Consider the following 26,457-nt stretch of genomic DNA (forward strand, 5'->3'; position numbering starts at 1 on the left):
CAAACAGAAATGGTTTGCTACAAAAATCATGGCAGGCACTCTAACTGGTACCAAAAGACACAGCTTACATAGCCAAAACAAGTTTAACTTCTGAGCAGTTAGAGTTTTAAACACACTATAAAAGGTAAAATAATGAATAACAAGCTGTTTGTGTCAGTTTGAGATTTTAATCTTCTCTGTGAAGTCTTTGTCATAGTTCATGAACCTAACCTTCTTGGTTAACTAGCCAACCTTTTTTTTTTTTCCTCTCCTGTCAGTAGTTTGCTCCTTCTCCTGTAACTGTGGACACATCCCCCAGCTCTAAACACATTCAAAATTTATTTCAGCTCTGAAGTTACACTTTAGATTACCTTTTATTTTATTGTGAAATACTCCTTTAGCACCTCTTCAATGGGACAATGTAATTAGACAGTATTATACACTGAAATTGTAGAAGGAAAACCAGACAGTAATGCATTTCCTTCCTAGTCCTGGAAATTATTTGGTATTCCATATCCTTGAAATTCTCAGATGCGGCATTAATAATTAACAGTATATGGCCTTATATGCACTGAAAATAATGCTCACATCCTAAGGAATCATGGAATCTTAAGGTTGGAAGAGACCTCCAAGATCATCAAGTCCAACTGTCAACTCAACACCACCATGCCTACTAAACCACGTCCTAGAGTGCCATGTCTACACGTTCTTTGCACATCTCCAGGGATGGAGACTCCACTACTTCCTTGGGCAGCCCGTTCCAGTGCCTGACCACTCTTACAGTAAAGAAGTGTTTCCTAATATCCAACCTAAACCTCCTCTGCCTCTCTAGGATGAGAGGAAATGACAAAAAGGAGTATCAGAGTGCACAAAATTTAATCTTTACTAAGAACTGGCTATTCCAAAACAGACAAAGACTATTTTTCCTAGAAAGCATGAGTTATTAGAAGAGCAATGAATTATACTGTCTCTGCAGACAGCTACAAATACACTGAGTAGAAACATTAAAAAATAAAAAATGACCCTCCAAAAATTTATTTTGGCATGGGTTGAGTTTTTAAAAAACTCATAGCATTATTTGCCTCCAAAATAACGAAAGCCTCTAGAGATACATCATGCTTACTCAATACAAGAAAATCTCCTTTATACCTCTTTTGAATGCTGTAAGTTTATACAATGGCAGAGCACCTTTAGTGTAATTACCTTCTGTGCAGCAAGATGGAGAGCAGTTCTTCGGCTACGATCAGCTCTATTAACATCTGCTCCAGCCTTCAGCAATGCCTCTGCACAGTCCAGCCTGTCAGCCAACACACAGTACATGAGTGGAGTTCTTCCAAATTGGTCCTCTTTATCTTTCAGCTCAGAGTTTCCTTAAAAAAAAACCAAAAAAAAACCAAAAAACCCGCATGAAATAATTAAGTCTATGACTAGCTGAGAGCAGCACTTTTTAATTAAAAGTAGTATTTTCTTTTTATACATGAATCAAGTGATCAAAATAAAGGAGCCTAAGATAAACCCAAAGTTACTACTTTTTACCCTGTTTTTACTGACATTTATAGGACATTTCAAAATATATTTACTGAAAAAAGTACATTCAGAAAACATTAGTTCCACAAATATACTTACCACCAGTAATATTCTGCAGCAGCATAATTATAAATAATTTTTAAATAACAAGTCTTGGCTATAAAGATTACTTTAAAAAAATATCAACAGCAAGTAAATCAAATAGTCCTTTTGAAACCTGTAAACACTGTAACTAAAAGAAGTTTTGAAGCCTACTCACAGCAATGTTTATTTAAAAAGCATAAACAAGTCAATACTATATCAATATCATTTTTTATTTCACAGTGCCTTACAATATGGAAACCACTAAAATACTTCTCAAGCTTTCTTGAATTGATACAGTTACTAAGACAGCAATGACGATAAATGAGAAGTTTGAGGTCCTAATAAAAAAATTAAACATTGTATTCCTATTCACAGTCAAGAGTTACAAAAAAAAAAAACAAACACAAACCAACTCCAAACAGTATGCATCCTCCACCACAAAGTTTCATATTTTTATTATGTCACCACATTAAATCTAGCACCTATAAATTAATGGGTATTGACTATCCTACACATCCCAACTCTAAATACATCTCCCATCTCCTAGCAACATTGTCTACAATTATTAAAGGAACACTGAATTTTAAAAGGTAAGTTAATTTTTCTTTATAAATATTCCCTTGGTTGCATGATTGTTGATGCTTCAAAAGAATGCCAGCAGAGGCATGCTTCTCCTTTACAAACACAATCTTCACTCTCCCCCAGCATCTTATACTTATCTACACATCTAGCAATTGTAGTCTCAATTATGATTTCTATTGATTCATCCAGTAGAAGAGTCAAGGATATTAAATGTGAATCAAGGGGAATATCAAGGATTAAAATTATTGAATCACAGAACCATAGAATGGTTAGAGTTGGAACGGACTTTCAAAGGTCATCTAGTCCAACCCCCCTGCAAGGAGCAGGGACATCTCCAACCAGATCAGGTTGATCAGAGCCTCATCCAGCCTGGCCTTGAACGTTTCCAGGGATGGGGCTTCCACCACCTCGCTGGGCAACCTGTTCCAGTGTTCTACCACCCTCAGTGTAAAAAATTTTTTTCTAATATCTCTTCTAAATCTACCCCCCTCTATTTTAAAACCATTACCTCTCGTCCTGTCTCAACAGGCCCTACTGAACAGCCTCTCCCCATCTTTCTTGTAGGCCCCCTTGAGGTACTGGAAGACCGCTATCAGGTCTCCCCGTAATCTCCTCTTCTTCAGGCTGAACAGCTCCAACTCTCTCAGCCTGTCCTCATAAGAGAGGTGCTCCAGCCCTCTGGTCATCTTTGTGGCCCTCCTCTGGACCTTCTCCAACTGGTCCATGTTCTTCTTATGTTGGGGGCTCCAGAACTGGACACAGTACTCCAGGTGGGGTCTCACCAGGGCAGAGTAGAGGGGGAGAATCACCTCCCTCCACCTGCTGGCCATGCTCCTCTTGATGCAGCCCAGGATGCGGTTGGCCTTCTGGGCCGCAAGGGTGCATTGCCTGCTCATGTTGAGCTTCTCATCCACCAGCACTCCCAAGTCCTTCTCCTCAGGGCTGCTCTCAATCCATTCTCCGCCCAGCCTGTATTTGTGCCTGGGATTGCCACGACCCAGGTGCAGGACCTTGCACTTGGCCTAGTTGACCATTCACTAACAACCAAGCCTGTCACAAAAAAAAAGCTTTTAAGCAGGATATTGCCACTTGCTCACTCACTTCATTACTGAGAATACCATGTTCTTCCCATAATTCATTCTGTAACACCTCTTGCTTAGAAATTGTGATTTGCATGAGAAAACTCTTTCTGCTCTGTTAAAAACAGTTTAGGAACCTTTCCAAGTTCTTCTGTGAATGCAGATATAAAAAACTATTTTTTATTCTTCACCCATGGCCTTGTCTTCTCTGACTGCGCCTTCACCTTGACAATCCACTAGTTTTACAATTAATTTTTATGCCTCTAGCATATTTTTGAAGTCTTACTAATCTGCATCTATCTTCCTCAGACACAGGTTATGTTTTTTGAAGAATACCTTGTTGCTTTTAATACTCACTGTCACACTACTGTTTAGCCATGCTCGCTTCCCTTTGACGTTTCTAAGCTTTTTCTTTAAGTGCTTTTGCATTTGCTTCACACTGCAAGCAAAGAGTTTACTCTTTAGACTGATCTTTAGATTCTTCCTAGGAAACATGTTAATGTCCTTCTCCATTTTTAGAGTACACAACTATAGTGGGCTGCTGTTCCCTATCCATGTAAACTCTGGTCAAAAGTTACAAAATTTTGCTTAGTAAAACTGATTCATGTCCTACACAGAAGTCAAAAGCAACTCAAGAGTTGGTTCTGTTCTGGGTCCACTGAAATTTCTGTTGCCAGCCCATTAATGATTTCTAATAATTTAGTTTTAGGATCATATCCTCAATAGCTATTTACCCCAAACATATGAAAGTAACCTTCACTACTATTGTGTTTCCTGTCAACTCAGACTCTCTGATCTCCCTTAGCATGTCACACAGATCACCATCTGGTCAGTAACAAAATGTTAGTACTATGTGTTAGTACTCTAGTTTCTTATTTAGACCTATAAATGTAATCTTTAAGAGGGTGGGGGTTTTTTTTGGTGTTTAAGCTTGACTTATATGGTCATTTGTTAAACTCATTTGAATCCAAGACTTGTTTTCTGCTTCAGTTTTTAAAAGCGTATCACCACGCCTCCATCTACATGGCTTCCATGGATATATTACAATACAAAATAAACAGAAAAAACATTGTCCACATTGACGTCTTCCCTTCCAGAGATTTTACATTCTCACCGTATTGTTAACAGCCCCATTTAAAGCACAGCATCCTAGTTCTCTCATCTGATCTTTTTAGACTTCCATGTATGTAGAAAAACATAGACATTCGGTTTGGATTTCTATGCAGCTTCAATTGGTTTGAATAGAATGCTGTACTTTCCTGCTGTATTACTACATAAATGAAGACCAGAATAGCTACTTTCCGCACATTCCACTTTCCACAATAAGCCACTGGGAACTGTACATATCCTTGTCAGCTTTTCCTCATTTCTACCTTTAGAAACCTTCTCATAATGAGCGTAACAGCTGAGTTTTGGATTTTTTTCAATAAATAAGTGACCAAAGTATATTTTTATACTGAATAAAAATCACATAATAAATCAAATAACAGAAAATTACCTTTGTAAATTTATACAGGTGATTTTTTTTCCTGTGCAACCTTGCATAAAAGCTGCATAAGAATCTGGTCTGAACTTTGCTTAGAATTAGAGAAGATAAAGCATTGGATATATCTTATTCATTACTCTTCACATTGAAACAAAGTATCTCAAAAAAGTTTAATTTTACGGTAGCGTATTTAAAAGTAATTTCTAAGACTTTAAAAAAATAATTTGCAATATGTTTCTAAGGGGGAGTTAAAAGCTGTGTAAGCTGAAAGGTATTTGGATTATTATTTGTCCTATCATATGTAACTACATTTTGACACGAAAAAATAAATTGGTAATATAATTTTCACTAACATTGTGCATATATTTGACACTGCTGCTAAAATTCTGATTTTTATCAAAATTTTCTGAGAAAAACTCATGTATTGTCTTTAAATATTCACTTAAGTGTCATCTTATTTTCATTATTGAAGCCTATAGTTCTTTACTTCTACTCAGAATGAAAAGTTGCAAAATTTGCTAAATGCATCAGAAAGCAGTATGAAGAAAAAATAATGTCACTTGTTTAATTAATTACATGGCCATTAGGAAATAATTCAAATGTAACATAGGAGTTACACAAGGAATCAATTTTTATTTTTTTTTTATTTTCCCCAACTTGTAAAAACATTTGCTACACTTTCACTTCACAGTATTACAATTCCATTGCAAACTGGATGTAGTTTCAAGATAATTCTTTCCTCCACTATTAGAAAGAAGTATTTCAACAGTTATACATACATACATACCGTGAAACTGTTGATGTCTTACGTCTCAATATTTTAGCTAACGAGAAATGCTTTTTCCATTCAATAGAGCATAGTACAGAAACATCAAAGCCACCATGCAGCCCTGTGCAGCAACATATAGATACTGAGGTCCAAAGCACAATCTAACATGGCAGTGCTCTCAGTCAACAAGCCAGTTTCTTTAAGTAGCGAACTATAGTCAGGTGCTCTTCCAGTATTAGTTCAGTCTGGTTAGTTAGACATCACTGAACCATATTCCGCTCTTCAGTGTTAACACAGCCTCAATTGTGCCTTAAATTTCATGAAGATTATGGGACTTACACAATTACATATACTTTTAAAAAGAAATACATGAACATGCATTTCTCCCAAAAAGACACACGCACATGGCTTATGGTCATAAAATACTTGTTCTTAAATTAGCAGTGTGCAAAACTAGTCTCTCTCCCTCAAATTCCAAGTTCCCTTTCTGTTATATAATGTTAAAGGATATACAGAATATACAGTCTAAAAGAAAGAAATCAGTAAGGTCAGGATGAGCAAAACCAGCCTAAAGCTCAAGTACAACCCAGCTAAGTAGAGCAACAAAAATCTAATTTCATGTACAGCTCACAAAGAGCGATGTAGTTGATGACAAAGAGTTTCCATGACTGCAACAGTCTGAGTGAAAAACGAGGAAGACCTTCAAAACTTGACCCCAGTGATTTGCCTGAAGCTGCTGCACTGTTTTTTAAGGGAAAGAAACTATCTTCAGCTAACAGTAGGTTTCTTTTTATTATTTCGTTTGCTTACAAGACTCTCTAAGGCCCTTAGAACAGTTATGGTTGTGTGGACATTTCCCTGAAACGGTGTCTCTGTGCTCAGTCTAAGAGACAGGACAAGGACTAGGAACTACTATATCACCATGACGTGCTAAGTGGGACTAACCTGATGAAACGCACTAACCACAGCACCTTGTGGACCTCACAGTTGCAGTAAATTATTATTTTCTGCAGCCAAGAAAGCACAGGTAGCCTTCTAAACGTTTACATATTGGTGTATCTAAAACGTGTGGCAGCAAATTTAAATTCTCTCCCACATACCTGTCTAAGAAAGGAAGTTTGTTTGATTCTTCCCCTTTCAGGATCAACACCCTCACCCCACCCAGCTTATGCATTTCATAAGCTTGCTGCCAATGGAGGTCACGAACACCATGGAATCAAGTTGCCCAGTTCCAAAATTTAGTTCTCATATCCATACCTCACCACTTCCTCACAGTCTACGCAAGCAGTCACATTAGGCTCTCAACACTTCTATGAATTTTTCAAACCAGAAGAGGAGAATGGCCGGGAGGAGGACATAAATTCTGCTTAATTATTAAAAGAGAGACCATCTCTTACTACCAGCAAGAATCTTGCGTTTTGTAATCCCAGGCTTGAGTTTTATTCAACCTCCCACATCACAGAACGTGGAAGAGAGAAGCAGAGAAACAAAAATGTGTAACTGAAAATTTGCAACCCAGAATTTATAGTTAACTTTGACAAAGAAACATCGTATCAGAGTTTTAGATGCACTTGTATACTAGCAATACATGATTAAGGGTTTTAGAATGAGGAGTGTGACTGAATGGACAATTCAAAATAATGACTATTATACACATTATTGTGTTCTTATAAACAATTAAATGCATCTTCCTGAAACTCTACATAAATGTGTTAAATGCAAAATGATCCTCCAAACACAAAATTAACTTTTGCTCCCTTTTTGCCTAGGATTATAATCATACAGATGGGTTTTAACACTGAAGAACTATGAATTAGAGACATGTTCAGTGTATAAAACGTAGAAAAGAAAATACTGTGAGTATTTCCCAAAGTCTGAGATCATACAATTCTACAACAATGTGATACAGTACTAAGCAACTCATGCAACGCAAACAATCAGCACACTTTTGTTAGAGCATTGGTTCTCCAATAAACACTTGGCACGTACTGTGCTTTATGTTATTTAACCCATAGGCTGTTCAGAATGTCCTGTAACTAAGCATCAGTAGTGGTTAACATAAAGGGACACTGTTCCAAAGCATTCTTTCTCTGTATAAATTTTTTACTTACCTTTGATTCTGTCTGTTTATGCCTCTTATTGGTACAGGATGTCAAAAGGAACACAGTATTCAGAACACATTGTATTATTTCAAACACCTGTTCCTTTAAAATCACAGGCTATTGGGTGGCAGATTACACATGTGCCCATACTCATGAATTATATGCAAACACAAGGTCTGTATTTGTACAGTCACACACGCTCCATCAAGCTACAGCAGATGGCAAAAAGGAATAACCACCAAATAGGTTAGAGGGGCTGTATTCTCCTAAGAGACTGTTTAACAAGCCTCTGCGCCCCTCCTATGTTAATAACAGAACAGGAAATACTCAAAGAGGAAAGTAATAATGAATTTAGGGTTAAAAGCCCTCCCTAAAAGAAGGAGAAAGTCTGACTTTATGTTACTGGATATCCCGCTATCTACATAATCAAGACGCAAAGCTTGGCTGTGTTAGCAGGATGTTGTTAAGCAATCCAGCGTACGCACATTAGCGCTGAAGTATTGTCCCGAATTAGACGCTGCTGCTAAGTGTAGTCATGAAGTTCAGTGAATAACATCAATTGCTCAATTTACTTCTGGCACCAAGTTATACTTTCAACAGTTCCTGGTAAACAGCTAAAAATACTACTCTGATGCATTCTTCCTCTGCTAGGCAATAAATTTTTTTTGGTCCTGTCCTGGCGAAAGTAAGGTCTGTGTCACATCCTGTCAAAACACGACAAAGCAGAAAAGCCAAATTTTGCTATTACAGCAAAGGCTGCAAGGATTATGCAGCTTTCTCTCCCATGTAAAAATAACACACAGCATTTTTATTTTGTTGCTGCATGATCACCATTAAAAGAATAGTGATTTCCATATCTGGTTCTAATGACTGTTTCACGGTATATTTCACAAGATGTATCAGCAACATGGAAATACCGGTTCTTTTGTGTTTTCAAAGCACATTTTTTTCAAAAAACATCCTTTACACCCATTAAACCTGGAGGTTAACAGCGTAAATACAGACTGAGTTTCTTACTATTTCACAGTCTTTCACTCTCACCAAGCTCGAGGAATGGGATTTTTGAAAAAGGCTGAGCACGTAAAACTTTTACAGTATCAGCTGGAATTGCATTTAATGAGAAACTCTGAAAATCAAAGTCTTCACCTATCATATGACAGCTTTCCAAATGTATGTAAGATTGGTTTTGGAACGCAGAATACACACTGCTTTTGAAAACTACTAACCTGGAATGCCATACAGTTCTTGGATAGAGAGGGAAAGAAAAATCCTGGGCTTTTTAATGGATGGGATTTTTTTTTTCTTCAAGAGAATCAGACTCCCTCCTTTATTTTGTCATGAGAAACTTGTTAGTGTACCAGAATCAAAGTAACAAATAGGGCTGGCTCATTTTGTCCCCATATACTACACAGTAATAAGACTTCATTAACTATAATAAATGCTTTGTAAAAACAAGTTTACCAAATTTTCCACAAAAGCAATTCTAAAAATAATTTGGGGCCAAAATATTTCAGCCCAAACCACTTCTCCAGATTTTCAAATTCCCTGAAACAGGAGTCCTGAATAAGTCTTCAGGTTGCATCACTTACCAACTTTCTAGGCAACAGGTAATAAAAAGTAAGAAAAATTAGCCATATTTTCAGGACTACATTTGTTCTAGAAATACATATAATCAAGAAATTAAAACATATCTTAAAGATCAGAGCAGTACATCAAAACAAAAGAGCTTCAGTTCTGAAGCAATCCGGATGCATGTACAATGAAAACATTTACCTGCTATTAGCTTTTGGAGGGTGCTCTTATCTCCATTAACAGCAGCAGCGTGCACTTCAGATGCTAATGAGGAACCACTGAAGAGGCAGTTTGCTGAAATATTCATACTCTTTCAAGGTACTACCATAGGTCAGATTTGCACGACCAACATTTTTTGTAGGAATTCAGTTCTAGAAAAAAAAAACACCAATAAAATAGAATGAATTGTATGAGTCATTAAAATGCCTCAAATAATGTTAAAGAGAATAAACTGTTAAAACCAGAAAAGAATAAACATGTTTCTTATTTCATAGATCAAATCTACCTCTAGCCAAGGTTCAACTAGAAAAAGCCTACATTAAGGAGAAGATATATATATATATCTCTTACAGTTTCATTGCCTTCAACATAAATTTCAGCCAATAAACTTAGCAAAAGTCTGCAAATAAGATAGTGTTTATCTACAAATCCAAGAGACTGTTCTTCAGAGAGCTGGCATGCATGCTTCAATCCAGTAACCAATGAAGTTTGTTATCAAGTATCAACTTGATATATTCCCGCAGTACTGGATATCTGATAGTATTTTATCATGATGATCTACAGACATATGCAGGACAAAGTTTATAACTTGAAGTAGTATCTTTAATTTGGCCAATTGGCATAATTGAAATAATCGGATCAGCTTTCTGAATCGTAAGCGTTCTTCAAACCTGAACAGAAGTGGGAAAATGTGTGTGTGTGTAAGAACATAAGAAAAGCCACATTGAATTAGATCAGATGTCTGGCTCTAAATTCTGTCTCAAATGGGCCAACAGCAGATGCCAAAGAACAAAGCAAATATATATAAAAATAAATAACAACTGACACGTCTGAGGGACAAGATGCCATCCAGAGAGACCTGGACAAGCTTGAGAAGTGGGCCCACGTGAAGCTCATGAGGTTCAACAAGGCCAAGTGCAAGGTCCTGCACATGGGCTGGGGCAATCCCTGATATCAATACAGGCTGTAGGATGAAGGGATTGAATACAGGAATACAGCCCTGCCAAGAAAGACTTGGGGGTACTGGTGGATGAAAAGCTAGACATGAGCCAACAATGTGTGCTCACAGCCCAGAAGGCCAACTGTAGCCTGGGCTACATCAAAAAAAAAGTGTGGCCAGCAGGTCAAGAGGTGATTTTGCCCCTCTGCTCCACTCTGGTGAGACCCCACCTGGAGTACTGCGTCCAGCTCTGAAGCCCTCAGCACAGGAAAGACATGGACCAGTTGGAGCGAGTGCAGAGGAGGGCCACGAAAATTATAAGAGGGCTGGAGCACCTCTCCTATGAGGACAGGCTGAGCAAGTTGGGGCTGTTCAGCCTGGAGAAGAGGAGTCTCCAGGAAGACCTTATAGTGGCTGTCCAGTACCTAAAGGAGCCCTACAGAAAAGATGGGGAAAAACTCTTCAGCAGGGCCTGTTGTGAAAGGACGAGGGGTAACGGTTTTAAACTAGAAGAGGGTAGATTTAGACTAGATATAAGGAAGAATTTTTTTACATTGAGGGTGGTGAAACCCTGGAACAGGTTGCCCAGAGAGGTGGTGGATGCCCCATCCCTGGAAACATTCAAGGCCAGGTTGGATGGGCCACTAAGCCACCTGATCTGGTTGGAGACGTCTATGCTTCTTGCAGGGGGGTTGGACTCAAACCATTCTGTGAGTCTATATATATGAATATGATTTTGTTCCCATCTTCCAAATACTCTACCAACCTACAGTTATTTCTAGTTCAATTCCTGAAGTGGACTTGGTTTCTGTGTATTTAATACTCTGCAAATTTTGTTATCTTTTTCAATTAATTTCTCTACTACAAATGTGTTCAGTCTTATCTTAAGATTACACAAATTTATAGCATCCACAACACCCACTGGCAAGGAGTTATGTGCCACAACCAAACACTGTATGGACAAACCACTTGTTTTCATCTGTCTTGTCCTGTCTCTTCACTAAGGGACCTTAATCCTTGTCTGGAAGGGAAAACAAAAAAAGACTTCTTATCTGTCAGTAATTATTCTACAGATTTTTAACATAACCTCCCCAGTTATATCTTCCTCTAGCTGAGAGAGCCATAGCTTACTTCGCTGTTACTCAGATAGCAGCTTTTCTGTATGCATATCTATTTTAATTGCCCTTTTTTGAATCTTTTCACAGTTTTGTTCTAGCCCTTTTGAGATGGAAAGAAAACTCCACTAGTTATGTGGGCAAAACATGGATTTATGCAGTGGTATAACGGCATCCTCTTCTTTCTTCTCTATTTCTTTCCTAAATCATGTCTACCACTCCAGTTGCCTTCCTAACCTCTTCTGAAATGGATCTGCTACCTTTGCTGAACTACAACTCCCTCAAGATCTTGATAAAGATCAGGTCAGGTCCACACACTATTTTGGAAATGAACAAGTGCCTGCACGCTTGAAAATTTGTTGATTTTCTCCAAAAGTATCAAACACGAACTTCTACTTTAAATTTTTACCACACTTCATATTTGGAATGGAAAACAAAAAGAGGTGAGCAAACAATAATTGCACACCCCAGAAAAAAAAAAACAAACAAAACCAAAACAGGACGTATCGCTGAGGTGGTCTACTGAATTCTGGGAATTTTTCACCTCATGTTCACCATGTTAATTTAAATATACTCCTTTTGTTACGTCCCACATTTACATCATAGTACACTCAGAACACAGCAAGAGGAGGCTATTCAGCTTCAGTTGTTATTGTCAACCAAACGCTGGTGCAGAAGCAATAGGAAGAGCTCCTCGCATAACTTTATGAAAATATTTTGTCTCATGAACAGTTCTGGAGTAATTTCTGTTCACCTGAAACCTATGGAACAAAATTATTCTATCCTACCACTCTCTTCTTCTGTGAACCTCAGAAAAACATGACAATGATGATGTTCAATACCTCCTGGAAGTCACGAATGCTTCCATCCTCATTGAGTTTGGCGCAATACTCTACATTTCAGAAAAACCATCAAATATTTTTTTGGCATGCTTGTTTTACCACATAACCAGGTGATCTGTCCCATAATCAGAACTGCGTCATTAATTGATTCATGGCTTTGGTGACTTTTCTAGGATCAGAGAACGGAAAGGTGTTCAAAGACTCTAATGTGACAGGAAGTTAACATTTTCACTTTTAGTGCCATGTATGACAGGCTAACACTGCCGTAATACATCACAACAAATTACAGAAAAGCTCAGTTTGACTTGGTGTTAAGAAAGCCAATGAAAGTGCAGACGCATACATGACACAGAGGCTGGACAGAGCTTACGCAAGCCCAAACAAGCCCAAATACTCTTTAAGACACAAAGCACAATTATTTTAATTTTAATGCAACAGCCCTTCAAACATTCCCAGTGTAGCTACAATCATTGTTTCCTTTTAAGGAGGATAAAGAATACCCATGTCTTTAAAAATACTTGCTCTGTTCTCTGCTTCCCAAGTATCCTTTCCTCCTCCAATAAAACAGCTCTTTTTTTTTTACTTTTTAGGACACGTAATTGATATGTTTCATTCAAAGCTAAACTTTTTCTCCCAGCTTAGTAGTATGGTTTATGCTTTCTGTTATCTTCTCTACTTTATCTATCTATGCCTCTCTAGATGAGGCATTTCTGATTCAGGCAAATCTGAAGAAATCAAAAGGGATGTGAAACTGAGTGTAAGTTACAAGCAGCTGTCTGCCTCCCCCTACTTAACCATTACTTTTTCTCTCCTTGGCTATTTCTGCAGCTGTGCAAACTTGCCTGCTATATGAAGGAAACTAGAATAGTTGACTACAATCTGAACAAGAGGAAAGAAAGAAAAGGGAAAAGGCTGTAGAGATGGGTCATGTGCTACAAACAAGACTACAAGCATACAAGAATAACTTGCCTCCACTTTTTCCTCAAAAGCTTCCTCTAGATATAGAGAATACATCAGGACTCTACATTATTAAGTGGGTCTATATATAACACCGGAATTTTACACTTGTTGGAATTCTGAGATACTAGTTTTATTCCCCAAAGTTATTACTGATGTATTTTCCTCCATTTTCTTTACATTTTACCCTTCCACAAACAAAGAAACTATAATATAAAATATCCAAGGTCAGCAGTGCAAAATTCAGCAAATACCGGAGAACTTAGTAAAGCACCAGAAGCATCGTAATTACATCAACAATTACACAAAACTGACTGCACGCTTAAGAGTACTAATAATGAAAGATGTTACTAATTTCCAGATTAAAATAAGAGTCATATCTACATAAAGTGTCAGTAATCACATAGGTGAGAGCAGCAACCAATTATCTCTACAGATATTCTCAGTACAGTATCTTAACTCAACTGAAAGAGCTAATTCTGCATCAGAGAAATTCTGAAATATTAAGAGGAACTATAAAAAGAAAATATGTCACTTTCCTCAGATACTTCCCCTATGTATATGACAAATACCTGTACTAGTATTTGGAGGACTTGTTTGATAAAGATCGTCATTAACAAAAAAATGAGGCATTTATTTGTAAGAGATTAAAAACAAAAATAAAAATCAAGAAATAACTACAAGGTCTGCTTGTAAAAAGTTACATAATTGACATTATCTGTAACTTGCATTGTATTACTGGAATCAAGTAAATAATTAACTTTTTCTTCTTTAAGCTAACATATAGAAAAAGATCCTCCTTGTTGAGTCACCTGAAATGAGTGAGCAGTCCTATGGACACCAAGAGCTCTTCAAGGTATGTGAAATTTCATACCAAACGATGACAAGTCTACTTTGCATTACACAGATAATCAGAATTACATCATTTTTCTATTCAGCAAAACATGACGTTGTAAAAATGTAAACAAGATCATTTTACTGATAAGGTTTCCAAGTGAGGAATGAGCTGCTATGAAAAAATATCAAAGTATTTTTCAAATGCAAATGAATTCAGAAGGTAAGACATTCATTCTACACGTTGAGGAGCACAGGTTCTTAATATAGACATTGCAGAACTGATAAAAGTTAAGTTCCAATTTCAAACTATAAAACCCAGACATGATTTGTAGATATATACACACTGGTGTTTTCACAGCAGCTCAGGAAACCGACGGGCCAAATAATTTTTGCAGGATCACACCTAAAGTCAGAGCCTGTTAGGCTTTCTTTGAAGCCAAATTGGGCTTGACTTGCAAAAAGCTGATGTAAAGGATTTTCTTTTAAATGGCGTTAGGCCCCATTTCACTCCTTACGCTTGTGTACATACTGGAAATGTGAAGAACGCAAAGCGCAGCTTTTTGAGACAGCTCTGTGGGGTCGGAAAGCACATATATACTGTAAGGTCCAAAGTTTTAGTGGAAGAGAATGAACCACTGCATTTCAGGCATTCTTCCTTTTCAATATTTATAACTCGGGAAATGACAAAAAGCACAAATCTGTTGAAGCGTCAAGGCATAAAAATGAATGATGACGTTCCACTTTAACCCCATTATCAGGCAAAAATTTCCCAACCCTCGCACCAGCCGCTCTGCCCCCTCACACAGGGCTGCGCTCCCCTGACTTCCAACACAAACTTGCTTTCTCAGCTCCGAGAAAACGAAGATCCCCTCCCCGCCCCCGCCCCAAAACGCGCACAGCTCCCCAGGACCCCTCGTCCTCCCCACAACCAAAGCCGGTTGCCCGGTCCCGGCGGCTGAAGGGCCAAAGCGGGACCCAGCGACGCCAAGCGAAACGTGGACAACTTTCCGCTGCCCAACCCACCCGGGGCCCCGCCGGAGCCCACTCGACCCCCGGCTCAGCAACGCAGCGGCCGCACACTTCCCCCCCACCGCTGAGGGCTGGCTGGCGGGCTGCGACCTCCCCCCACGCCCGGACAGCGGGCCCCCCCGGGCCCCATAACGGACCTCAGCGTCCGAACAAGAGCGGAAGAGGCCACGGGGCAACCCCGCCGCCAAGGCAGAAAGGGTTAACCCTGCCCCGCCCGGGCGGTGACAGCCGCCTAGCCGCCTCCCTCCCCTCCTCGGCGCCGCAGCAGCGCCCCGTAACTCACCTCGACCCCACCCGCCTCCTCATTGCGCCGCCGCCATGCCCCACCCCCGGGCAGCCCGGACTGGGGCGCGGGCAGCCCCGGTGCGTTCTGGGATGGCCTCTGCGCCTCCCGCCTTCCCCTCCCTCCCCGAGCGGTGGTGACAGCCGCTGGAAACTACGCTTCCCGGCGTGCCCCGCGCAGCTCGGGAACCCGGAAGTGAGCGGCGGAGGCGGGGAGCGCGGGGCCCCGCGGTGGAACTTGCTCGGGTGTTTCCTGGCGACGGGGGAAGTGAGGAACCGCCGCCGCCGCGGAGAGTGGGAGCCGCGTTTCTCCCCCTCCCGGGCGCCCGATCTACCATGAGACCCGCCATCTTCCCCCTCCTGCCTGACCCTGGCTGCCTCTTTCTCCTCCTCCTGGTAAGCGACCGGATCCGCACAGCCCTTCCTTTCCCCGGCCGGCCCGCCGCGGTCCCGCCGCCGGGAGCATCGGCCTGGGTTGGGCGGCCTGGGGGTGGCCGGCGGGCCTCGGGGCTTTTTCCTCCCGGCCGCCGGCGTCCTCCCGTTCGCCCCCCGTGTGCGCACCGGGGACGCGCCCCGGGCCGGCCGGCGATCCTCAGCCCCACCGCGATGCCGCCCCTCGCCCCGCTGGGGGCTGCGGCCGGGGCCGTTCCACCGGCACCTGCTCAGCGGGGGAGGGGAGGCAGGCGGACGGCGGCAGCGGGAGCGGCCCCGGTTGGCGGAGCCCGGTGTTGTGGCCGAGGCTGATAGGCTGCGGACCCGGAACGGGCCGGCGGCGGGGCGGGGCGGGGCCGGGCCTGGGGAGCTCCCGCGGGGCCGGGACGGGTGGTGGGGCCTGGCCCCCGCTCTTCCGCGGAGCAGGCCGGCGTGGCGCCTCCCCTCTGCAGGAACCGAAGAGGGAAAGCGAGGGGAGAGAACGGGCCCGGGGAGGTGGCCGCGCAGCCCCTCGGAAGGCAGCGGGAGCAGCGGCTGCCGGGAGGGAGCTGCCTTAACGGTGTCTCTCCGGAATCCGCTTGCCGCCTGTGCTTCGGAGCTGCCGGCTGAGGGGAGCGGGTTCCCGTGCCCGAGCGTGTGCATGCGCCCTTTCCGTTAGCACGGCTGCGGCCAAGTAACGCCGTCCGAGCTCGGCGGCCAAAACTGGGAAAACTTCCCGAGCTATCTTGCACCATCGTCACATTTATCTTGAGTTATCAGACAGTAGCTTTTTGGGATGTTTTAGGCTGGTGTTACGTGCACGACCTGAGCCACCTTCTAGCTTTGCACACACAAAAACTCAGTCACTGAGGCATGTGTTTTATGGAGATAGGTTATCTGTGTTATTTTTTTTTTAATGCCTTTTAAAAAAAAAAAAAAAAAAACAAAACCAAAACAAAGCAACAAGCTGATAAAATGATTCTTACGTTTCCAGAGTTGCACTGGGCCACATTCTGGGGCCTTCCGTAGCATAAGTGACTTGCAGAGCTGAAGGGGACTTATGTGTATAAGTTTAATAGGATTTGGTCTTAAGATACTAATGTGTTTGATCCATCTATTTTAAGCATTTGAAAGAAAAAAATTGGCCAGAAAATGAAGGAATAATTGGAGTTAAAGGTAGATAGAGCTTTGGAGATCCAAAGGGAAGTATGTAGTAATATAGCTACTAATGAATGTATTAATCAATATAAATGTGAGGACAAATACTTGTTGAACACAGCAAGCACTTGTTACCCCTTCAAAATTGCACTCCTAGCTGGATAAGCTCTGGTTAAATTACTATAAACTTACTGTAGTCTCAGGCTTAGTAAATATACATGATTGGTAGGGTTTGAAAAAAAAACACATTTATATAAAAAGGACTATTTATGGTGTGTTAGCTTACTATATGAGAGACTAAAGAATCTAGGATTTTCCAGTCATATCTCTGTGTTAAAACAATGTTACTTATGTGCTAGGTTGGCTCTCACCATTGTTTTAAGTACAGACTCCAATGAGCGAAAACAAGGAGTGTGTACTGTTTCAAAATGTCATTTAAATGAGCAAGGGCAAGTTTTAAAAAGTGAACAGGAGTTAATGAAAGCATTTTTCTTTCTTCATGGTTCAGTTGATCAATGCAAATTTAATATGTATCAGTTAGACCTGTGTGTGCTCACTACAAAATGGGAAGTGGCTAAGATCAGAAATTTCCCCATATTTTAGTTGCTGTTTCTTTGTGTATGGGTCACTTAAACCAATTTCTAATGTATTTTTAAAGAACTGTATACATAAAACCTCAAGAAGAATATGGGTCAGAGTTGGGTTTTTTTGGGTTTTTTTTTTTTTTTTTTTTTTAAAAAAAAAAAGAAAGTGTAATGTTGTCTGTGTAATTCTTCAGCATCGTATCAGATGTGGCCCAGTGCTGTAATGTGCCTAGTTACGTGCTAGGATCAAGCTAATTAATCATTCATTTTAGTAGATTTGTTACAAGTTTTAGAAATGTTGTCCTGAGCAGACTGGGAGTGGGAGGGATCCTTTTTATTTAAAATAGCTGAAAAACTGTTTTACAAAATATGGTCTGTTTTCTTGTGGCATTCAGAGGATCTGGTAGGGTGTACCAGATTGGCTTTAAAGCTGTGGTAACTGTGTTTTTCTTGTTACGGGCAGCCATGAATACTTAAGACTTGGTAAGGTTTGGGAGAGCCTTCTGCTCTGCATCCAAAGGCTGTGTGCCATTTACCAGAGCCTCTTTGACCATAACAGTTGGTGTATTTTGTGGATAAGTGAGCTCATTAGTGTTACATCGATGATTCCTAAAACAGAATACAATTGTAGCTGTGAAAACAGCTTACGAAGCTAGTCTTGCTTAGTAATAGCAATTAAGTTAAAAAATTATTTAAATATCCAGACTTTTGGATAAACATAATTTGTTTCTAGATGAAGAATTAAAATGCTGTAAAAGGAAGAAAAGATACAGTGTCAACAGTGTCAATATCAAAAGAAGTTCTTTCTTCTAAAGAAGTTTGACAGTAGGAGAACATTAAAATTTCAGGTGGTTTTGGCTCTCACTCTAATATTCTTCTCCTTGTCTCACTGAAGGCTGGGTTGCCAGGATGGAGATTGCAGCGCAAAGCGTTACAGGGATATCTACCAATCCCAGTCCAACTCTTTTCCCTTCCAACTTTTCAGCTTCGTGTGCTAGCATTGTACTGGGCTGCTGGGAGACAAGTAGGGGCTGGAGAAGGGGATGGAGGAAGTACAGGCTGGTGTGACCCCTACCTCTGCAACACTGGTGCTGAGTGGAAGGGTGAGCAGCGCACAGCACAGGCTGTAGAGAATCGTGCACAGCTGATCGCAAGACTGGAATAAGAGATGCATAATAATGTCATGTGGCCCCTTGTGCTCATAGATTAAGATGTTTCTGCCATGTTGGTATATTGCCTAATAGTGGGTAGGACAGATTTTTAAGATTAATCCAAGACAGTGGAATAAATGCTGACAGGACAGTGGCTCATCACATTCTCCTCTAAGGCAAGGTGTGGTTCTTTGGCTTTGCTCTAACCAGTCATTCTGTATGTGTGCCTCTACCTGCAGATGCATTTACTTTGCCTATAAAGAAGAGTCTAGAGCAAGACAGTCTGTTGCACATACTGCTTCTGCGTATGTATGAAAGACACTTGTCATATTGCTCAGTACTTCACTGGGAGGCTCATGCTCAGTGTCCCCGAGGAATAGATGTGACTAGAGGAAACCACCAACTGATAGTGAGGGTAATGAAGGGGGAAGTTCTCACTGGTTTTTGGTTTTGGTTTTTTTTTCCTTTTTTTCCCCTTTCCCCCAAACAACTGTAAAGGACTTCCCAGTTCTCACACTTTGATCTATGGAGGTTTATTATGTTTCAAAACACCGCTACTATTCCTTTTGTTTGTAGTTTGTTTGGAAAGGTGTTGTGGACAAACTGAGAACACCTACTTCTTAACGTATTTGGCAATGCCTTTGGAGGAGCGTATTTATCCTCTCATATTCTGAGACTGTGAAATGTTGGAGTGTTTTATGAGTCTTCAAGCTTACCTAGTTTTCTTATTAGTAGCTGCTTCTCTTCACTTTTGTTACGGAAACCTGGTGTGTGTTCCGTTTGTTGTTCAGTAGCCCCACTGTCTTATGTATGCTCTTCCCTATATGTTGATGCAGTTTATCACTGCAAAATAATATTCAGTGTTACAGTTGGTCTTACACTATAATGTTTTATATTTTTAGTGAAGCTTTCAAAATACTACTTACATAGTAATGCAATTGCAGCTGTTAGGAGCAGTAACTTAGAAGAGGTGCTAGTTAAGGAACTTTCGAATCTCCTACTAAACTTTTAATTGGAAAAAATACTATAGGGTAGTATTTCTGTTTCTTGTTTGACTGCCACTGCCTTTTGTGTCGTGTTAATATGACACCAAGTACACAAATATTGAAAATAAAGTGAAATAAAATGTCTTTTAACTTAATGTTAAATGCTGTAGTAAGTTGCCGACAGAGAAGTTGAAATCTCTGTACATTTTACAATGTATAGAGTGCATTTCTCTGCATTTACCTCTCTCTGCCTATGTGTTAACAAACAAATTTTATAGTTGAGAATCCTGCTCAAAACATAATACTCTGAATTTGAGCATTAGTCAAAGATTATGGTTACAAGCCCACTGAGCCTTGTGCAATGGTGGTGGTTCCCTCCAAGAGTAGCATGGGAGTTCTGAATTGTTCCTCATTTGTCATGCCCTCTAAAGAGTGAAATAATATTGAACAGAGGACCTTTCCCTAGGTTGAGGGGATGGGAGGAGAAGTAGGGGAGGCTTAAACGCTTTCTTTGAAGAAGTATTGCATTCTTTTTTCTATGCCGCATGATGGGCAAGTTTCCTGTTTGGAGTGCTCAGGAGGGAAGCGAGGAGAAACTGAACTGATTCTTCAAACAGAAGACTCGGACAACACTGGGAAGTGTAAAAATGAGTTATTGACAGTAGGATATCAGAGATCCTGTTGATGGCAGCTGAAGAACTCTGTGGTGACACACCCCTTGATTTTCTTTTGATATACTCACGTCCCTCTCCATAATCTGCTTTGGGTTTTTTTTTTTGTTTTGTTTTGTTTTGTTTTTTTGGCAGGACAGCTTTCTTAAGCAAGAGACTGATCCTCATACTGCTTTCTTGGGAAAGCAGAATTATCACTGGTTGTTCTTATACATGCCCAGCAGTTATCCCCTGTGTTTTAATAAAATTTGTTTCTTTTGGAAAGACTTAAGGATTATATGCTGCTATTCAGAAGGACCAATTGTTCACTTTGCAGGCTTGGTAAGCCTCACTTGTATAGTTTCCAGATACTTTGTTTGAAGGGAGAGAGTTGTCTCGCATGAAAAGCTATATACAAATACGCTGTAAATTTTATACTAGAGCTTGAGGAGAGAGGCTAGAGATTTTTTTTTTTTCCTTTCTCTTTCTCCCCTGCCCTTGCTTGAGAGTGAGTTTAGTGATTTAGAGGAGGAACACAGAAACATTTGGGAATGTAAGCAGAAGCAATATAGAGTGTTGATGTCAGATCCTAAGGAATGTTTTCTTCCACAACTCTAAACTAGAGAGAGCTCCCATGAGAAGCAAAGGAGAGCAGGTGCATTGTAGAGAATTAGGAAACGAAGTGAGATCAGATTTTCTTCTGAGTTCTGCCTTTGTGCTTTTTTCCTCCTCGATATGTCTTTGTTCATGACAAGCATGCTAACCATTGGTAGAAACATGACTGACAGTTTTGAAAAAGAAAATTACTTATGTCAACTGATCATATAATCTAATTTTTAAAAAGTTCATAATTGAGATTTGAGAAGTTTGATTAACTTTAAAATTTACTGATTCTCAGATATTTCATTTTACATTAAGGGTTATTTTATAAAGCTATGGCTATACTCAACACTAACTCAGCTTTTTTTTTTCCACTGGCAGTGAGGATGCTTTGTTTCTCCAAACCAGCTGTAGGACCTTGTCCTTATTAAATTATGTTCTGATGATTACAAAAAGTGACAAGATATATTGCAAGAGAGTTCCATAATTTTTCCTTTTTTCATGTGTGCTACTACTGAGAAACTGCTTGCCCTGATAATACACCCTTTAAAGCTAAGAGCCATTCGTGCCATTAAAATAGGTGCAAAGTTCCGGTACTATGCCCTCCAGATAAGCACATGTTACTTGCAGTCTCTTCCAGCCATGAACCAAACCTGGAAACTCCTTCACATTCATGCACATACACCTTTAATCTCTAGTGATCCACAAGGTCTGCCGCTGATAGAACATAAATGTTATCGTGTTGGCTGCAGTGGCACTAAGCTTAATGCAAAGTGCGGTGGTCTGTATCTGAAACCATATACTAATTGAAATAGTGAAAGCAGTGAGGACAGAACATCATACATGGTTATCTAAATGCGGGTCCTCTATGCATACCTTCAGCAAATAACTGTTTCTCAAGTAAGTGTTTATGCAGCACGAGGTTTCTGGTAAACACAGTACATCTCCTGTTCATCTGTTTTTATTGTAGTAAATGTTTTGGGTTTCTTCCCTCCCCTATTTCTTTATCTACTAGTTTGGCTTTATCTATTAGTTTGGCTTTAGCGAGAAAGCTTTGATGGAGAGGAGTATTGAGAGTCTCACTGTATTTACCTGATAGGGTCAAGTTTTGGTTTTTAGTTGCCACTGGAAGTTTAATCATTTAAATTGGAAGGAACCTCTAAAGGTCATCTGGTCTTACTCCTTCCTCAATGCAACACTAATTTAGATGGGGTTGCTCAGGGGTCTTCTCAGTTGAGAGTTGAATATCTCCAGAGATGGAGGTTCTATGACTTCTGTGGGCACCTGTTTTAGTGTTTGACCAAAACCTTGTTGAAAATCTTATCTGAAAAATCTATTTGGAGCTGCAGCTTGTGTCCATTGCCTCTTGTCCTATCACTGTGCATCTTTCAGAAGAGTCTGGCTCTGGCTTCTCTATAACCTCTAACTAGGTTGTTGGTAACAGCAGTAACAGCTTCCTCTTCTTAAGGCTGAACATATGCAATTGTCTCAGTCCCTCCTTGTATACCCTGTTCTCCAGCCACTACTCATCTTGGTAGCCATCTGCTGGACTTCACTCCCATATGTTAATGTCTGTCTTGCACAGGCAATCCCAAAGCTAAACATAATCCTTCCCTTGGTATACTGGCTACACTTTTGCTAATGCAGCCCAGTATGCAGTTGTCTTTGCTGCAAGCAACATGTCGCTGACTCCTGCTTAACTTGTCCGCTGAGACCTTCTCCAAAAAGCTATTTTCTGTCCGGTTGGGTCCCAGCCTGTGTGGGGTTTTTCCACCCCAAGATGCAGGACTTTGCCTTTGAACTTTGTAAGGTTTCTGCCAGGCGATTTCTCCAGCTGGTTGAGGTCTCTCTGAATAGCAGATCTCCCCTCTAGCATATAAGCCACTTCTCCCACTTCAGTATCCTCAGGAAGTTTGCTGAGAGGGGGCACTCTGCTCCATCAATCTGGTCATTAGTAAAGACAAACCTTCTTACATCCAATATTGATCTGGAGAAACTCCATTAGAGACCAGTTGGGCGTGGTATCTTTGGTTACAGTCCTTTGAGCCCAGCACTCCAGCTGCTGTGTCACTCACTTTACAGTTCACTTAGTCAGTTCACATATCACCAATTTAGGTCCAGAGATACTTTGAGACACTGTGTTAGAAGTTTGCTAAAGTCAAGGCAAACAATGTCCGGTATTCTTCCCTCATTTATAGAGCTTATCATCTCACTACAGAAAGCAGAGTGATTTGTTCTTTCTAAGTCCATGCTAGATGGACGTGGCTTCTGAAAAGAAAATTTGCCTCCATAATCCTCCTGGGGATCCAGGAAAATGACTTTTGTCTGGTCCTGTGTCTCTGCGTATGTCCAACTTGCTTAAGAGCATTCTCACTTGGTCTTCCACTCGTGGGTAATCCTTCTCTTCCCTGTACTCTACTGCTAGACTCAGACCTCATCAGTAGAAAATCAGACAAAGATTACAATGACTATCTAAGCCTTTTCCATGTCCTTTGTCTCTGTCCTTTGCCCTGCTAGTTGAGCAGCAGGCCTGCAATCTCCTTGTTCTTCATTTTGTTGCCAGCATGCCTGCAGAAACACTGTTTTACCCTTAACATCCCTCTGGTTTCAACTCCAGCTGAGCTTGGTCTTTTCTAATTTCATCCTGCCTGATCAAGCAATGTTTCTAGACTCCTACCAAGTATTTATTTTCTTACCTCTACCTTCTGTGTACTCCCTTTAAAAACAAAACAAACAAAAAAATCCCAACCAACCAAACAAAAAAAACCCAAACATGTTTCTGCCATACCTGCTTTCTGCACAGTGGAGTGGATTGGTTTTGTACTTTGAAGGTGTTGTCCTTGAATATCAACAAGCTCTTATGGGCCCTTTTGGCTTTCAGAGCCATGTTCTATGAATGGACTGAATTGATATTAAGACCTGAGTGTCTTAAATTTTTGTCACTTTTCTTCAGGGTTCTGCAAGGTACATTTTCCTATTAAAAAAAAATAAGTATCATAGTAGATTGTAGAGGGAATTATTGTAAGACCCAGTCATTGGTGAGCTATGTCTGAAAGTTTTATCAGCAGTGGCGCTGAAATGCAACACTGGAGATCATAGAATCATAGAATGGTTTAGGTTGGAAGGGACCTTAAAGATCATCTAGTTCCAATGCCTCTGCCCTGGACAGGGACACCTTCCACAAGGCCAGGTTTCTCAAAGCCCCATCCAGCCTGGCCTTGAACACCTCCAGGGATGAGGCATCCATAGCTTCTCGGGGCAACCTTTTCCAGTGCCTCACCACCCTCACAATAAAGAATTTCTTCCTAGTATCGAATCTAAATCTACCTTCTTTCAGTCTAAAGCCATTACCCATTGTCCTAAATGGCTTGTTTGCTGGAAGAAGTAGGTTACCACATTTTATGTGTTGGAGTCTCCTAACTGCTTCACCTTGAGTCCAAAGTTAAGGATATGTTAACCCACAGGGAGATTTCAGGTATATGGTTCACTGCATTCAGTTTCAAAGGAAGATACTCCTCTATGACATTGATTCAAACACTGAAACTTTGTATCCTAAATGGTGTTCATGTAACAGAAACCTGAGCCAAGGGTAGAGCCCTAGAAATCGCATAGTAAATAACCTGATTCCTTGGCATACTTTTTTTGCAGCCAGCATGTCTCCTGTCTTGCATGGCATCAGTAATTCTTGCCCAGTTTCCGTGTGTGTTTCACTGAGGTGCATTAAAAAAAAATAAAGTCTGTAAGGATATGATGTTTTTTGGTTTTTATTTTTATGGATTTGTGAAGAGAAGTGAGGAGAACAAAAGCAATCTAATCTTTGCTGTAAGATAACTGGCAGTAAGGCTTACATTTTGTCTCCAAGCAGATTCGTGTGGCAATTGGGCATAAACATGGAGAGAACTTGTTCATTAGGGATGCTGCAAGTAAGTATTTTGAAAGGGAAGGAATAGGTGCCTGTTCCAATGGTCTCAAAAAAGAAAACAACAGCTGTGATAGTGTTTTGCTGTTTCCCATAGCTGTCGTGATTGTGAAGTGATGATATAATTAACTTTCTCAAAAATTTCACAAAGGCAAAGCTATTCAATGGTGTATCCACATTTGTGACACCAAGAAGAGCTTTTTGCTCCTTTAGTCACTGTCTGGCACTTCTGTCTCTTATAGTTTATTGAAATCCCCTTTCTTAAATCTTGCTGGAAGCACTTAGCCCCTAAATTCTTTGCCAGTCATAAAAATTATGGATTTTCATAAATGTGTGTATGAAAATCTTGGGGTTTTTTTTCCTCTTTCTTTGGTTGTTGTTTTCTCCCTTTTGAGTCAGTTCACTTGGGATTTTGGACAGAATGACTGAAAGACAAATTGGTTGCTTCACAAAGGTAATTAAGACAGTATGTTGATGCAGAGGGTGAACAGTTAGGGGTTCTTTCCTACTAATGATCCGTTAATTAGTGAAGGGAGCTCAGGAGTGTATGAGCCTCTCGAGAATTACCTTTGAATGACATTTAAAACTGCTTTGGTTAAGAACACATAATTGCAGGGGGGAGAGGCGTTTTTCTTTTTTTTCTTTTAATTTTTTTTTATTTTATTTTTTCTGTCAACATAGGCCAGCAGAATTTGCTCAAACAGAGCATATATGTACATATAATTGTGTTACATAGCTATTAAACATTATTTTCAAATAAGCCAATATACAGCTGTGATACCTTGCTGAGGATTTTGGTAATGATTTAGGTTGTTGCAGCAATGTTGAGAACAGTAAGCTTGCTACATGGAGCTGGTTAACTGCAGAGCCAGCGTCTCTGATACTTGCTACCAGTTTAAGCACTGCACCATGTGAATGTGTTAATATTATTTTTAGGACCAGTCTGGAATACTTGCTTGAATATTTTTGTGGGAGTCAGCCTGAAGCTGGCAGGGTTAATATTCCTTGGAGGAGGTAAACCAGCAATCTCTGTATCATGTTCTTTTGTGCGTTTCAGAATATCTGTGGCATGTGTCCTGTCCTCTGCATTATTTACTCTTCTGCTGTCCAGAGTTATGCAGGATAAATTGACTGCATATGTGCAGGCCCTTAGCAGCTGTTTAGGGCAAAAAGAAAACGGCTCTTGTGCAGTCTAAAATTAGCCACTCCTCCTTCAAGCTAATGCAGATGTGGTCACAAAGGTGACTTTTTCCTCTTCAGATCCAGGCAGGATTACTTTAATCAATGTTCTTCTGTAGAAGATAGCCAATGAATTAAGTGTAAAATGTATCTTTTTTTTTTTCTCATTTAAATTGGGAGATTTTTCTAATGCCAACGTGTCAATTAGAATGCAGCTGTGGAGTAGGATATCTATTACTGTTTATTTGGAAAGATCTTATCCCTTATCTTCTCATGTGTCGTTTTAAGGTAGCAAATAATAAATACTAACCTAAAAATTGAGGCAAAGCATTTGTTAGAGACAAGCTAATGGATTGTCAATGAGCTTTAATATACTGTGACTGGTAGTTTGCATGTGTAGAATGGAAGTTTGTGGAGT

At 40.4% G+C, this 26,457-nt stretch overlaps 2 protein-coding genes across 6 annotated transcripts in view; one reads left to right on the forward strand and one right to left on the reverse strand.

The window, feature by feature from the left end:
* Positions 1-15,492, reverse strand: part of INVS (inversin) — a 93,519-nt gene extending 78,027 nt beyond the window's left edge. Inside the window, exons 1-4 of one of the 3 annotated variants that reach the window (XM_086740506.1) lie at positions 15,403-15,465; positions 14,620-14,788; positions 9,382-9,551; positions 1,183-1,349 (exon numbers count right to left, since the gene is read on the reverse strand). In XM_086740506.1, the coding sequence (XP_086596632.1) occupies positions 1,183-1,349; positions 9,382-9,487 (273 nt within the window). In that variant the 5' untranslated portion in view covers positions 9,488-9,551; positions 14,620-14,788; positions 15,403-15,465. Of the gene's footprint in view, positions 1-1,182; positions 1,350-9,381; positions 9,552-14,619; positions 14,789-15,402 lie in introns of those variants that run through there. The other 2 variants (XM_086740507.1, XM_086740508.1) reach the window with 2 other exon arrangements.
* A 128-nt stretch (positions 15,493-15,620) lies between these two features.
* The window catches only part of ERP44 (endoplasmic reticulum protein 44), a 50,478-nt gene continuing 39,641 nt past the window's right edge, over positions 15,621-26,457 (forward strand). Inside the window, exons 1-2 of one of the 3 annotated variants that reach the window (XM_086740512.1) lie at positions 15,671-15,797; positions 18,945-19,010. Coding sequence is in view for 1 of the 3 variants with exons in the window: in XM_086740510.1 (XP_086596636.1) it covers positions 15,738-15,797 (60 nt within the window). In the remaining 2 variants the exon portion in view is untranslated. Of the gene's footprint in view, positions 15,798-18,944; positions 19,011-26,457 lie in introns of all 3 variants that reach the window. The other 2 variants (XM_086740510.1, XM_086740511.1) reach the window with 2 other exon arrangements.

Source organism: Chlamydotis macqueenii, chromosome 2, assembly GCF_036417535.1.
Source record: "Chlamydotis macqueenii isolate bChlMac1 chromosome 2, bChlMac1.mat, whole genome shotgun sequence".
Lineage (NCBI taxonomy): Eukaryota > Metazoa > Chordata > Aves > Otidiformes > Otididae > Chlamydotis > Chlamydotis macqueenii.